At 41.6% G+C, this 16,089-nt stretch overlaps 1 protein-coding gene across 1 annotated transcript in view; it reads left to right on the top strand.

Annotated features, from left to right (window-relative positions):
• Positions 1-16,089, top strand: part of EVC2 (EvC ciliary complex subunit 2) — a 316,078-nt gene that overhangs the window by 193,364 nt on the left and 106,625 nt on the right. Inside the window, exons 14-15 of the mRNA XM_082263099.1 lie at positions 12,676-13,127; positions 15,803-16,007. Coding sequence (XP_082119225.1) covers positions 12,676-13,127; positions 15,803-16,007 — 657 coding nt within the window. The remainder of the gene's footprint in view (positions 1-12,675; positions 13,128-15,802; positions 16,008-16,089) is intronic.

Raw genomic sequence — 16,089 nt, 5'->3', positions numbered from 1 at the left:
TGCGTGTGCCCGCGGCGCAATCTCGCTCCTTCTGAAGGACGTTCCGGAACGTCCGATCAGAAGGACGAGACTCCCACCCGGCCGTATATGTACAGTGGCCGGGTGGGAGGTGGTTCATTAAATTAGCAGATTTAGAACCACTAACAAATTGAAGCAAAACTCCAGCTCACACTTTATACAGCAAACCGTTTTTTTTCCTTTTGAGATAAACATTTTGCATGACTAAATAAAAGCTGATCATTTTAATCACCCCTGCTAGTATTAAATGGTTGGTCTCATCATGTAAACTGATACATTCTGCTGGAGAGCTTGAACTTTTGAAAAACAACAGACTTGCTGGCTGGATCAGTGGATGAAATAGAAGAAAGCCTAAAAAAGGAAACAATAAAACCATCATGTCTAAGAATTAATAAGCTGCAATATAATTGCTTGTTTTTAGGTTTAAAGTGGAACTGCACTGCATCTGGGCACCACAAACCAAAAAAAATACTATTTTATTCATTTTTAGTATTTAAAACAAACTCCCCCATCCATCCATGTCTCCATGCTTTATTTTTCTAAGAAGTTATTTTTAAAAATGCCCCCTGGCATTTCTTGCCGTGGCCATCTTGAGTAAGGGCAGATGATTCATCAGTCATTTACTTCCTGGAATCCATCTCAGGCATTGGCTGAGCTGAGAATTCTCCCTACCCTCCCCTCCCCTTTTCTACCCTCCCCTACCCTCCCCTTCTCTACCCTCCCCTACCCTCCCCTTCTCTACCCTCCCCTTCTCTACCCTCCCCTACCCTCCCCTTCTCTAAACTCCCCTACCCTCCCCTTCTCTACCCTCCCCTTCTCTACCCTTCTCTTCTCTACCCTCCCCTACCCTTCCCTCCTCTACCCTCCCCTCCTCTACCCTCCTCTACCCTCCCCTCCTCTACCATCCCCTCCCCTCCTCTACCCTCCCCTCCTCAAGACTCCTGGGATGTATGACATCATTTGCCGAGGCATGGAAACCAGGAAGTAACTGAAGAAATGCAAAACAAGTGTAAAATAAGTAAATAGGATATACTTTCCTAACTATTTACTAATGCTAGCAGCATAAGGATTAGAAATAGTCCAAGTTGATTGAGAGAGTGGAGTTCCATTTAATATGGTTGTTAAAGCTGAACTCCAGGTAAACCGCTAACACAGTTGACATACTGTACATAAAAGTAAACAGTTTTACCTTCTGATGGATTTGCAGATCTGTTCAGCCATTCTTATGATACAAGTACCCTGCCAGACAGCTTAGCCAGATACTTCACCTCCACTAGAGCAAAATAACTAGTTCAGGACCCCCCCCCCTCCCCCAGCCTGCTAAATGGACAATGAAGGAGCAGCAGGTCAGCAAAGAGGCACCTGAGACATAACTTCAGCCCATGGCTACATTTCTATGGGAGAGCTAAGTGACCAGTCAAGGCATAAAGAGCAACAATCATTCGAAACTTTCAAGAAACAGTTCACAGTAAATAAATGTCCTCTTCTTCCTGCATGGCCATGAGAAATATCCACCATTTATACTAATGTTGGAAAGGAACTACCTATAACAAATGTAGACTGAGAGTCTATCTGTGCCAGTTGGTACTAGAGTGGTTGGGGGAGTACTTTGCTGGCTATATACCTGTGACCCTCGTAGGGGTACCTCCATTTGCAGTCCAATTGAGGGAGTAAGATTGCACCTGCTTGCACAGAGTGATTTCCACACCATCAGAATTACGAAATATTTTTTTGCACGGGTTTCTGCACTTTGCACAGTTGTTGGGACTATTGGATGATATAATTAATTTCTTTTATAATACATTTTTTTTATATATATTTTTTGATGATGATATCAATTTTGTGATTTGTTATAATAATTTTTAGTATTGTAATTATTGCATTTATCAGGTACTGTAATTAGGCTTTCTTGTACCCATTTGCACTTTATATATATTTATTTATTTATTAATATTTTTTGTATGGTCATTTCTGATCACATTTAACACTTTATTCACATGCTATGCCATTATATATTTTTGCACATATGTTCTTTTTCTTTGCACACATGACACTTTACCTTTAGGCAGCACCACCATACCTTTCCTATTTTAAAGAGTCAACTTTCTGTTCATGCTACTTTCTCCTGTCAGCACAATTCATCCCGGTCATGAGGGGCAAATGATTACAGGAAGCTAATACAATGACATCATTGATTCAGTACACTAGTTGCATTTTAAAATTCATTTATTAGGGACAGAGCTATATTCTACACTTTAGCTCCACCTGGGGTCAGATTTACCCTGTGTTTTTATATATGAATATATGCATAATTTGAAGAATAAATTAGTATATAAATGTAATAGAAGAAGAAAAAAATGTTGCTTAGGTTGAGTTCTATTTAACAAAATGATCAACCAATTCATACTCCTGGTCTCAGCATTAATAAATACCGCTATGCTTTCAGAAGTCAGATTTTTGATGTGTGACCCGCCTAAGGCCCTGCAACCTATGTTTCCTTCCATCTAAATCCTGACCCATGAGTCTAATGTTCTAATTCACCACCTCATCCAGCCAATGTAATCAGAATTCAGATGAAAAGCAGCAAAGGTGGCAGCAGTCCTGGGCAGCACACTCAGCAGGAAGCTGACCTCTGGAAGCACACAGCTATGAGCCTTCTAGGTAATATTGCTGGTGAGATCAGGAGACGGCATACTGTATGCCAGGTACTTTGTTAAATTGCACTTATTCCTTTCAAGATTGTTCTGAATGTAATTTATGTTAATTAACGCAAATCAAAATCTAAACCCAGAAGGAGAGACTTCATTTATTCTGATCTTAGTAAAGTTTATTTCTCTCGCCTGCATAGCTCCAAACTGTCCCTCTTTTGGAAACCAATCCCTCTGTCCCTCTTTCTTCCTCAGTTGTCCCCCTTTTTGGCACAATGTGTACTCCAGGGGTGCTCAGCCTTTTGAAGTACGAGGGCTACTTAAGTGATAGCAACGATGAACTATGGGGTTTTACTGCCCCCCCAAAACGCAAATGTAAATGAGCACTTACTATCCAGGCTTCTTTCATACTGATGTGCTGCGGTTTACCTGCATTGCAGTGGACCAGCGGCTTTTCTCTGGGTTAGCTACACTGAGCCATAGACTTCTATTACATCTTGCGGGTGTGGTGCATTTTCTGAAAGCCAACCAGAATTCCTACATTCAGGAGTTTTAGTGCGCTTTTAGAAAGCACACCAACCCTGCGGGATATAATAGAAGTCTATGGTTCAGTGCAGCTAACTCGCAGGAAAGCCGAAGGTGCGCTGCAGCTGCGGGTCAGTGTGAAAGCAGCCGAATAACACTAACCCATTGCAAAGGTGTGGTGTCTGTGATGTTTATTACACTGACCATTTCCTCTTCCAGTTTCTGCTGGCATTGCTCTCCAGGCTGCTAGAAAAGGCCCAGTGCAATTGATATCACTCTGGGACTGGAGCCAGCGCTACAGAGGAAGCATTGGTTTATGTGGCTCCTGCTCCCTCCGCAGCCGCTTTCTTCTATCCGCTCCCGGCGCCTGCTCACTGAACTCTAACGCTCTGGGATGGTGAGTAAGTAACCCATTCATCATGATGTAGGCTTGCCGACCCACTATCCTAGGGCATGCGCTTCCCTGGTTTAAGGTTGAGGGCCACATAGAGAGCTGCAATGAGTCCCTCTTTCCCATCTCACCAAGTTGGGAGGTATTCACCTGTGTGATTGTCTTCTTTCTAATCTCTTTAATGCCTTCTAAAGCTAGGTACACACGGATTGAAGTTTGGTTGGTTCAGCAGAGAGGGGCTGAATTTCTATCTGTGGGTAGCCCTCTCTCTTTGCCAGATGGCAGTCATTAGGTAGCTTCTGTCGAACCGTTCTGCTGGAAAACTTAATCAAGTCATTCCGCTGCAGCACTGATCAGTGTATTCTGACAGTGGAGAGTACCTGCTGTCAAAATACAATCAAAATACAATAGCACGGCGGGGGAGATTCTTGCATCTACCTCGCTTGTGTTGCTGGAGGAATCTGTTGATTTTTTTTTTTTTTTTTTTTCGTTTAGCCCACTGGTTGAATGAAAAAAAAAAACTTAAAGCGTGTTCCCAACTTATCTTTCTGTGAATGCTACAATATATCAATCCTGACAGTAAAGCAGGCCATAGGCGAGTCAAAAACCAAACATTCTGTCGATCAAAAAAATGAAAATAGCTCATATAATTGTGCCTTTATTTGTTTTGCCTTTCAAAAAAAAAAAAAAAAGCATGTTGGATCAGGAACTTTTGACTGTGGCACCAAAATCGCATGTGGCAGCTGGCACACTAATGACATGAAAAACGAACAATTTGACAATCTACATGAATTTTGTTTGTTTTTTGACTCATCTATGGCCGGCTTAAAGCTTGGGGAAACATTCATGCATGCTGAGAACGTGCGAAAAATCGTGCTCCATTCCGTCACTCACAGAAACATGGTGCTCTTTAGCATACGTGCAGGGGTGCCAATAACACATAATGGCACCCCCACACATCAGCAAACGTGCACATCTTTGTGTGCACCAAACCACATGGTGCAGCACGTTTTTTAGATGTCAAGGACTTGTTTCTCATGGGTAGGGCAGTCATTGAAATGGATGGGCTGCCCTACACGCAGCATGCAGAAATGAGAACCAATGCTAAGATTAACGAGCCATGTATGCGTCTTCACTTTTAGGGTCCGTGCAATTTGGCTTAAAAAACACCAGTGTTCTTGGCAGAAAAAAACACATTCCATAAGGATTTTTTTTTTTCTGCTTCTAAACACTGAGCTTAAAATATGCCTCTAAATGTTCTAATGTCCATAGGAGAACACTGAGCTGCTTCTAAAGGAAAAACACTAAACTCCTCTAGAAGCAGTGTTTTTTAAGCCAGTGTGCATGGACACTAATGATCATACACACGATCAGATAATCGTACGAAAAAAATCTCTTTCGAATTGATCGCACGATAATCTGATCGTTAGTACACAGCTTTCGAACAGCCAATCACGACATTTCGACCAACAAAATCCGAAGGGACATACACAAAATCTTTTCTCGTACGATAGCCTAGCGAACGACAAACGTTCGCTAAAAATCGATAGACAAAGACCACGCATGATCAGAAACACGAAAATAACTCGGAAAAAGCCTGGCTGCCTTTGTTTTTGTTTTGCACCATCCAATACGTAGCTACACAACCAGGAAGCTTTTCCAGAATCGTACAAAAAAAAAATCATACGTTTAGTACACATTGTTGAATTTGATGCTAATATCATGGAACAAAATGCGAACGATAAGTCGTCCGATTATCTGATCGTGTGTACGAGGCATTAGGTTCAACTTTCCAGCAGCTTAAACTGTCCCTGCACCACACTGACCGCTCGGTTCATTTTCTTCAATTGTGCAAATGTCACTAGAGCTTTCTTATGCATGTCCTTTACTGCAACTTATCTGCAGCTTCACACAAGGACATCCTTTATTTCTGAAAGTGATAGACCCTTTTCAAATTCTTATTCACATGTGCTACTAAATTAAAGAGAACATGTTACTATGACCATCTAAAGTGGACGCAAAGGCTACATTTATGCTTGCTTAAAAACACTACTCCCCCCCCCCCCCTCCTTCCAATGCTGCTGGTAAAAATGACGTATGTAAATATCCTTTTTAAGTTCATTCTGGTGTGCGGTCATGTGATGCACAAGGTTCAGCTCCCCTGTGTCATGGAGCAGCTACTGCAGTGGAGAAGAGGGAGCACTGACAACCAGGACCAGATTTAGCAGGGGTCAAAAGGGGAATTTGCCTCAGGCCCACATGACAACAAGGGAACCCCTCTATACAAAAATTATATAAAATAATATCAAAAATTATATATAAAATAATAAAAAATAAGTAATAATAAATATAAAAAGAAATAATAAAACACGTATTTTCTTTTATTAAATGTATCTTGAAAAGTAATATTTTGCTAGCCATCATCTGTAAAACTCTGGACTTGTATGTTGTATCATTTTTCAAAAATGAATTTTGCTGGCTCAAGCAAACCACACATAAAGCACTATGACTGTGTGTGTGTGGGGGCATGTGTGACCTCAGAATGACGACATGCCATGCATTTTGAAAATGTGTAACTGCCATTGAGAATGTAAACCGACTCTGTGTATGAGAGCCCCCCACCCCAAACCTGAAGTGCTCCAGGCCCCCCAAGGTCTACATCTAGCTCTTTCGACGGATGGGCAATGGGAGATATCAGGTGACATTGTGGCTTCCAGAATTGTCAAGCGTTCAATGAAAAAAGGGAGCTAGAGCTTCTGCATAATGTGATCACACCAGAGTGGATTGAAAAAAAATCCTTTATTTCTAGGCTCTAGGAGTTTTAGATGAGGCTGTATTACTTACCATACTCTCTGCTCAGCTTCAGTGCTGACCTCTTCTTCCTGATGATCCAGGCTGTGAGCGGTGTCCTTACATGCAATGCAGAGCTAATAACTCTGCATTGTATGTTGAGGAGAAAAGCATGCCACCACAGATAAGAGATAAGAGTGGCATGGATTGAGGAAGCCTGGAATAAGGTAAGGATTACTCCTTATTCTTGTACCGCCTAGACCAGGAGTCTCCAAACTTTCTAAACAAAGGGCTAGTTTGCTGTCCTTAAAACTTTTGGGGGGCCAGACTATGGTTATTGGGAGTAGAAAAGGTCTCAATGTCGGTGGAAAAAACAATGCTCCATCGTTGGTGTCATTGGGAGAAATTGAGCCCTGTAGTTGATGTCATTGGGAGGAATTTTGCCCCATTATTGGTTTCATTGGGAGCAATTGTGCCCTTTCATTGGGGTCAGCAGTGGGGGAATTATGCTCCATTGTTTGTATGAGTGGATGAAATACAGGGAGTGCAGAATTATTAGGCAAAGGAGTATTTTTGAGGATTAATTTTATTATTGAACAACAACCATGTTCTCAATGAACCCAAAAAACTCATTAATATCAAAGCTGGCTATTTTTGGAAGTAGTTTTTAGTTTGTTTTTAGTTTTAGCTATTTTAGGGGGATATCTGTGTGTGCAGGTGACTATTACTGTGCATAATTATTAGGCAACTTAACAAAAATCAAATATACAGTATACCCATTTCAATTATTTATTTTTACCAGTGAAACCAATATAACATCTCAACATTCACAAATATACATTTCTGACATTCAAAAACAAATCAGTGACCAATATAGCCACCTTTCTTTGCAAGGACACTCAAAAGCCTGCCATCCATGGATTCTGTCAGTGTTTTGATCTGTTCACCATCAACATTGCGTGCAGCAGTAACCACAGCCTCCCAGACACTGTTCAGAGAGGTGTACTGTTTTCCCTCCTTGTAAATCTCACATTTGATGATGGACCACAGGTTCTCAATGGGGTTCAGATCAGGTGAACAAGGAGGCCATGTCATTAGCTTTTCTTCTTTTATACCCTTTCTTGCCAGCCACGCTGTGGAGTACTTGGACGCGTGTGATGGAGCATTGTCCTGCATGAAAATCATGTTTTTCTTGAAGGATGCAGACTTCTTCCTGTACCACTGCTTGAAGAAGGTGTCTTCCAGAAACTGGCAGTAGGACTGGGAGTTGAGCTTGACTCCATCCTCAACCCGAAAAGGCCCCACAAGCTCATCTTTGATGATACCAGCCCAAACCAGTACTCCACCTCCACCTTGCTGGCGTCTGAGTCGGACTGGAGCTCTCTGCCCTTTACCAATCCAGCCACGGGCCCATCCATCTGGCCCATCAAGACTCACTCTCATTTCATCAGTCCATAAAACCTTTGAAAAATCAGTCTTGAGATATTTCTTGGCCCAGTCTTGACGTTTCAGCTTGTGTGTCTTGTTCAGTGGTGGTCGTCTTTCAGCCTTTCTTACCTTGGCCATGTCTCTGAGTATTGCACACCTTGTGCTTTTGGGCACTCCAGTGATGTTGCAGCTCTGAAATATGGCCAAACTGGTGGCAAGTGGCATCTTGGCAGCTGCACGCTTGACTTTTCTCAGTTCATGGGCTGTTATTTTGCGCCTTGGTTTTTCCACACGCTTCTTGCGACCCTGTTGACTATTTTGAATGAAATGCTTGATTGTTCGATGATCACGCTTCAGAAGCTTTGCAATTTTAAGAGTGCTGCATCCCTCTGCAAGATATCTCACTATTTTTGACTTTTCTGAGCCTGTCAAGTCCTTCATTTGACCCATTTTGCCCAAGGAAAGGAAGTTGCCTAATAATTATGCACACCTGATATAGGGTGTTGATGTCATTAGACCACACCCCTTCTCATTACAGAGATGCACATCACCTAATATTCTTAATTGGTAGTAGGCTTTCGAGCCTATACAGCTTGGAGTGAGACAACATGCATAAAGAGGATGATGTGGTCAAAATACTCATTTGCCTAATAATTCTGCACTCCCTGTAGTGCCCCAAGGGCCGGAAAAAGAAAGAAAGAAAATGGCTGCAGTTTGCAGACCACTCTCTCCTAGACCTAGCAAGCATTGAACTCTTGCAGTGTGGAGCTCCTATTTTAAAGGTATTTTTTGTTTCCCCAGCCCAGAGTTCAGCTTTAAAGTGACACTAAACAATATCCATATTCTCCAAAAAAATTCCATACACATCCAATACTTAATGGCCCTGTAAGAAGCCAGACGTGCCCATTATTTGAGGTCATGTGCTCATTGGAAGCAACGGGGGCCATGTTTCTGCATACACTAAGCTGAAAGCAATTGAAGGGACTTTTTTGAGTTCTGAATACTTAATTGAATGTGTTTTTTTTTCTTTTAAAACCAGAGCTTAGTGTCACTTTAAAGAATAGGGATGGGTCAAAACCCCAGAGAGGTTTTTTTTATACGCTCTGGGAGCCATCTGGGGGATTTGCCTTCACATACTGTCTAGGGAAAAAAACAGGAGGTGAGAGGAGAGCTCTTCAAAGTAAGGAAATCCTCTCCCGGACAATTGTCACCAGAACAAATGATTTTCCCTTTTTTTCTATCTTGGTTACAGTGGACTCCAGGACAAATAGCAAGGTGGATCTCTGCAGCTTGGAGACAGGCAAGAATAAACACCTGACAGAAGTTCTAACCCTTCTCTACACCAAATAAAAAAAAATGCCTTTAGATGCACTTTTCCTTGTTTTTTGCTCGTGGAGCACATTGTGTGTGCTATGTAAGAACCCCGTAGTTGTAGAAGGTGGGAAAAGATACATGCCAAAACACTGGCAACCTTGTCTGGCTTTGTCTTTGGACTTATCCTGGATATCTGTATGCTTGTCACCTCTCTAGCATTGTATCTGATTCTCTCCATATTCACAATTTTCAGTAGTGAAGGCGCCGTTTTGTAATTTACATGGCGTGTTTTGCTACGGTTAGCAGCTCTAGGGAATCCGTTCTTGGGAGAAATATCTCATTTGCATTTTAACAGTTTGGCACTGTTAATGAATAAGTGTGCGCACAGTGACTCATTTGTGTAGTGGCATCGAAATCAGGGGAAAGTTTATTCCTTTTCCTCTGCGCAGTCTAAAAATTCACTTATTAAAATAGTTTAGCATTTCCATCTTAATCTTTCCCTTCGGAGAAAAGAAGAGGCATCGCATTTTTGGAAGTTTTAAAGCAGAAATAATATCTGATTAATAGTTTTGTGATGTTAGGAACATTCATTCTGATAGAGCTGCAGCGGAATGCTACAGAAACAACAGGTTCTGTAGTGTTTCTCATTATTGTAAAGGATCCTGTAATTGTTTTTTTTCTATTTAAAGTCTATTTGTTTGTGTGATGAGTGAGATAGTGTTTTAAAAGAGAAGTATGGGATTCATTTAAAAAAATAATATTCTCCTAGGTGGATGCAGCATCTATCCCCTGCTCTCTCCAAGACTGAAAACCCGAGCGATCAAACACCTCTGATCACTCAGCTCTCAATCTTCAGCCTGCAAAGAGCTTGTTTAATGTTGGGATCCACCCAGATGCCTGACTGACTCTGTGCTCTGCCCCTTCAGTGTTCACTGGAGCGCTGGGCTATGTAGGGGCGGAAACAGCTGGCTCAAGCTCTCAGCAGCTTGCTAAGAGGCGGAGCCAAGTGCCGGTCCAGGCTTCTGGGTGGATCCCAACCATATGGTCAGAATCTTTTCGGATTCTGAACAGGCTCTGGGACATTAGCCGATAGTGGCTGAAAGTGGGTCACAGAAGCGCAGAACGAACTGCACTCCTGTGATCCACAGGAGAAGTACAGCCAAAAAGACTTTGGCTATACGTCTCCTTAACCACTTAAGCCTCGGAAGATTTTACCCCCTTCCTGACCAGGGGGTATTTTGTGATTCGGCACTGCGTGACTTTAACGGACAATTGCGCGGTCGTGCGATGCTGTACCCAAATGAAATTGTTATTGCGTTTACTAACTAAGGGAAAGATTTTTGTAATTTTTTTTTTTTTTGCGGGACTGCGACATTGCGGCAGACATCCGCTTGCTCTAAGTAAACTAAAAAAGAATTGGATAATCACGATTTTTTTTGCTTTACTTACCTTGTTTTTGAAGAAAATAGACTTCCCTTCCTTCCACTTCCTCCCTCTGCAGCCGTGGCCCGCACCGTGACTTCCTGCTTGCACATGGACTTTTGGGAGCTGAACATCATCGCTCCCAGGAGTCAATGCTCCCAGGAGTCAAAGCGGAGGCCGGAACTCCGCTTTAAGTAAAAAAAAAATGAAAATAAATGTGATGTTAGATGTAGCAAATTGCAATGTAGCATAATGCAAAAAAAAAATATATATATATATATTTATATATATATATATATATATATATATGCTGTATATATGCATTTTTTGTTAATGCAAGCAGTATAAATGTTTGAATTTTACCTTTATTGACTTTTTGCCATGCCCTATACAGCAGAACTCAGGCTGGGAGAAGTAGAAGCAGCACAATGAACCAGTCAGTTGTGCTAGCAGGGAACATCCTGTTTGGAGGAGAAAGTAATGTGACAGAGATCATCAGTCTACAAATTCTGAATGACCCTGTTTACGCTGTTATACACCCTTCCCAGCAAACTATGCAATAAAAAACAGGGATTTGCATTGCATAGTTTGCTGAAAAGGGTGTATAACAGTGCGCAGAGGGTCATCCAGAATTTCTAGTGTTAATATGTGGTCACATCCCTTTTGCACCTGATAGTGTAAATACATGTACAAGCTATTGAGATATGAGCACAGGTATATCTTGTATCTCATCAGTCTGCTTTTTCTCCTTTCACAGTCCAGTGACAGACTGAGAGAAGGACATGACCTGGTCTTTTTTTTCCTGCAAGGTAAAGTCATAATGTGCTAGTATGCATTGCATACTAGCACATTATGTGAAACCTACCTTAAAATTAAGCTGTTCCAGTGCTGGGATTTCAGCACTGCAGCCGCTTCCATCTTCACCTGTCTTGCTTCTGGGTTTGAGGGCTTCGGCTCTGTGACTGTCCGGAGCCGCAATGACGTTACTCCCGTGCATGGGCATGGGAGCTGCTGTTCACGGCACAGTGCTCAGAAGGAACGGCACGGGTGGCCGTTCCTTCAGAGCACATGCACCAGTGATGTCACTGGCTACATGTAATGTAGATATCTCCTAAACGTTGCACAATTAGGAGATATTTACACTACCAATAGGTAAGCCTTATTATAGGCTTACCTATAGGTAAAAGTCAGGAAAGAAGGTTTACTTCCTCTTTAACTGCAGCAGAGAAAAGTCAGGTCTGCTGCCCTGCTAGATAGAGTTGTGTGAGTCTCATAACTGAATGGAAAAAAAATGCAATCAATAGAAAGATTAAACAGCTCCCATATATGTACTTCATCTCTGTATTAAAAGAGAAGTGTGGAGTATTAAAAATATAAACAATCGTATTTGCCTAGTTGGATAAAGCATTGATCCGTTGTTACACATGTCCTTCACTGCCTCTAACCTGAGAACTTAGCATTCAAAACAACTGATGGCTCAGCTCTCAGTCTTTTTTGAGCAGAGAGCCGGTGATTGTTCTTTGCCAACTCTTTGCTCTGCTCCTCCACTGGGCTGTGGCAGAGGCGGAAGCCAGCTGCCGGTCATGCATCTACATGGATCCCAACATTATTGCATACATGCATGCATTGCATATCAGCACATTATTAAAGAATGAAGTCCTTCAGGCCGTGTGCTTTCATCGTTGCAGAGGCTTCCATCTTCATTCGGTCTTCCTTCCAGGTTTGCGGGCTGCGGCCGTTCTAATGACCAAGCTATGGTTGACGTCACTCCGCTCATGCATGCAGGAGTCACGGCCATGGCACAGAGCTCTGACGGAACGATACAGGTCGAGTTTACTATCACTTTAAATCCTGACACTATTGACTCCCTGTCCTTGATTTTCTGGGCTCACAGAAGTGTGTTGAATGATGGACATCTTTTGGCCAGGAAGATCACCGAACGGTGAGGCTCTGGAGACAGCACCAGATATGGGATAGGTTGCATATTAGTTTAAACATTTTTATTTATCATAACACAAGCTGAATACTGATTGTTTAAATCTATTTATCAAGCTGGAATAAGGCTTTAAGTTATAGTAATATGCATGGAACTATTTCATATCGATGTGACATTTGTTTATTCTGTTCTTCACGGTGTAGCTGAAAGATCAGAAGAAGGACCTGAGCAGTGTGCAGGAGGCTTGCAGGAACTCCAAGGAATATCTGGAAACCTGGAAAAAGCTGTACACTAATCATTGCCGGGAGCTTGAAGAGCTCTATGAGCGGTATGATAACGATGCTACAGACGAATTAAAGGAGATTAAATACAGCCTGACCGAGAAGGCAATTGAAGATCTCAGACACGTCCAGAGTGCTGTAATTATCTCGGATATGTTGAAACTCAGTGTGCCCAGAACGCATCTCCAGCAGGCACTAGACGAGCAGAAGAGAGAGGCGGCACTTCTGGCTCAGCAGCTAGAGAAAGAGGAAAGCGACAAGGCCGGCGAATCAAGAGCCTCCCTGGAGAGCACCATGAGGAAACTTGATGAGGAACTCAAACTGAACGTCAAAGAGCAGAAGAACCTCAGAAACTGGGAACAGTGCTTATTCTCGTATGTAACCTCTGACTCTGGATTGTTTTCACCATAAATATGTCTGCCAGTACTCACTGTTTTTTCGCCCAGGATAATGAAGGGTGCCTATTTCAAAATTCCCTGTGAAGCAATAGACAGAAATTGTGTTCTGAATCACACAGATGTATAGCATTTTTATTGAGAGAGTTTTCCAAACTACAGTAAGATGAAAGCATTTTTAAAAATGCAGTAGAATAAATACACAGAGATTAGGTAATAGAAGACCATTCCACAGAAGGGTCCGCCCTATAAAGTCTATTGATATTTCTTACTCATCAGGAGCCAAGCTTCTGTAGTACTGTAGTGGAAGGGCATGTGAGCCACTCAACCTGTTGAGCAAATGGGATTGATGAATAAAGGTATATTAGAGTCAAGCAATGTGTTCAACGGAGGCTGAGCCCAAGAATGCCAGCAACTAAGGTAGCCAATATAGATACTGGATTCTGAGGGCAGTTGGGCAACAAAGAGAATAAGAGAATAGAATGGCAGAGAGAAATGAAGGCGAAGGAAATAAAAATAAAAATGGGGGTGCAGGTGAGGGATGGAACTGGGAGTGGTTTTGTATGGCTCTGACGTTTCTATATATTGTGTACCCCAAAGGAAAGCATTTCAAAGTGTCTATAAGGAGCAATCAAAATAATCGTTTACATAATGAGCCATCTTTTATTTCACTTGCGTGATCCTGGGCGGCGGAAGACCACTATGCTTTGTTGGGCACCTGTTTAGCCACAATAAAGAGAAACACCCTAAGTCAAAGTTGGGAGCTGTTACAGTGCTTGGATTACAGGTTCAGGAGAACCTTTTTGGGGTTTTCTGGGATGCCATTACCCAGGAGTAATAAGGCCAGCTAGTTTACATAGGTCCATTATCATCTGATTTTGGGGTATTCCTGCTATATTTGGAAGATTAGACCTGGATTAGCCTAAAAACAGGAGCTGGAGGCTGAAAGAGCAAACTTTGTCAAGCAATGCAGAACCATTTACGACTGCATAAGGTATAGTGTAAGGGTTTATTCAGTAGGAAAATGAGCTGTAGCTTGCAGTTGCAGCTTATGTCTAGCACCTTCTACAAGTCACACATATATTGGCATTCTTTTTTATTTATGTTTTGCAACAGTCAGATTTTTGACCTTCCTACTGTCTGTGGCTTAACACAACTTGTCACACATGATAATAGTGCTACTGCATTATTTTTAAATTTATTTATGAAGCTGCATTTGCTATTACTCTTTACCTTCATGTAGGCCGGAGATGCAACTTCTACCTCAACCTGCCTGAAGGTATACAGCAATGCGGTTAGGTCCCCACGTAGTTGTAAAGCATTTTAAATTTCCTGAAATTGGTGTAAATTTTGTCTCTCAGTCGCAAATCATAATATATCTACCTATGACTTGTTTAGTATATTACAATTTGTGCCTTTCAGTTGCTTCTTACCCATAAATCCACAAATTCCTAGGAGCTCTAATATACCATTATCAACCAGCTTCCCTGGTTAGCAGCCTGGTCCTGCTCCTTCTGCCTCATAACTATTCGGTCATCGCTGTGATGGGAAGCCTCATCAGCTAGTAGTGAGGCTTAGGAGGGGGTCAGGACTAGGGATGATCGAACTTTTGAAAAGTTTGGTTCGACCAGAACACCCGAATTTCCCGAAAGTTCGGTTCGGATTCCAGAACCCCATTGAAATCAATGGGACCCGAACTTCTGGAATCAAAAAACACCATTTTGAAGCCCTAAAACCCAATAAATGCCCCTAAAAAGTGCTTAGGGTTCTGGGTCATGCCCCAGGGACTATTAATCACACAAAAAAAGTTCTTAAAAATTGTTGTTTTTTATAGATATATATATATATATATATATATATATATATATAAATAAATATATGTGTGTGTATATATATATAAACCCATCGCGGTTCGGTTTTTGCGGTCCCGGTATATTGCGGTTTAGTGTCTGGGGGGGGGGGGTGCACAGGTACACTTTTTAGACCCCCCCCCCCCCCCGTACACTAGATTCAAAGAAATCTCTTTTTTTTTTCAATAATTGGCTCTCTATCAAAAACAACAATTTTTAGGAACTTTTTTTTGTGTGATTAATAGTCCCTGGGGCATGACACAGAACCCTAAGCACTTTTTAGGGGCATTTATTTGGGGTTTAGGGCTTTATATATTAGGGCTTTATATTTACGAAATTTGACATTTTAGTTTGAGAATCTCACTCCGTTGCTGATCGGCAAGGATGTCCACCTTGGCATACTTGCCAATTGGCTGTTTTACTGAGTTCTCTAGCAGTGCTTGTTAAAGCTACTTTTTTGGGGTTTTATTTTTATGGGGGGGGGTGGATTTGGGCATCCAAGCATTGGAGTATTTGGAAAACTATTAGTTAGTTACACTACATAGATTCAAGTTACTACCTCCAGCTAGCCAGAATATACTTTGTCAGTAGCTGAACACAGACAAAGCTGCCCAAGAGTCAGTTGTTTTATGGAAACCTAACAAATCTAAACCTAAATATCAAAATATGAATATTTGATTTTGTAGCTTGCAATGGGAATTAATACATTTATAAATCATTCCTTTCCACTTTGATTGGTAAGGTCTTTTGTGATGGCTTACCATCCTCTTTTTTATTATTATTTTTATTTGTGTTTTATTTTAGGAAGGTTCTCCTGTTACCTTTGTGTGTGTCTGAAGATGATGTACATAAGATACAGCAGGAGTTTCTCTGTGGCTTCTCCCAGATGGACATTACTCTAGCTCTGCCTAAAATCCAGGGAAGGGTTCTGCTCCAGAAGTATCAGAGTGACTGGAAGAGCTTAGAGAGGCAGAAGATAGAGTCCAGGTTACTAGAAACTGAACGACAGGTGAGTTGTAGGTAATATTTTCTGATTTGCTCAAAGGTTTTTCAAATTCTTCGCATTCACAGTTCAACGTTATATTTTATTA

This window comes from Pelophylax lessonae (assembly GCF_965119305.1).
Source record: "Pelophylax lessonae genome assembly, chromosome: 1".
In the NCBI taxonomy this organism is placed as follows: domain Eukaryota; kingdom Metazoa; phylum Chordata; class Amphibia; order Anura; family Ranidae; genus Pelophylax; species Pelophylax lessonae.
The sequence above is the reverse complement of the archived record's forward strand: the minus strand, read 5'-3'. Positions and strand labels throughout refer to the sequence as shown.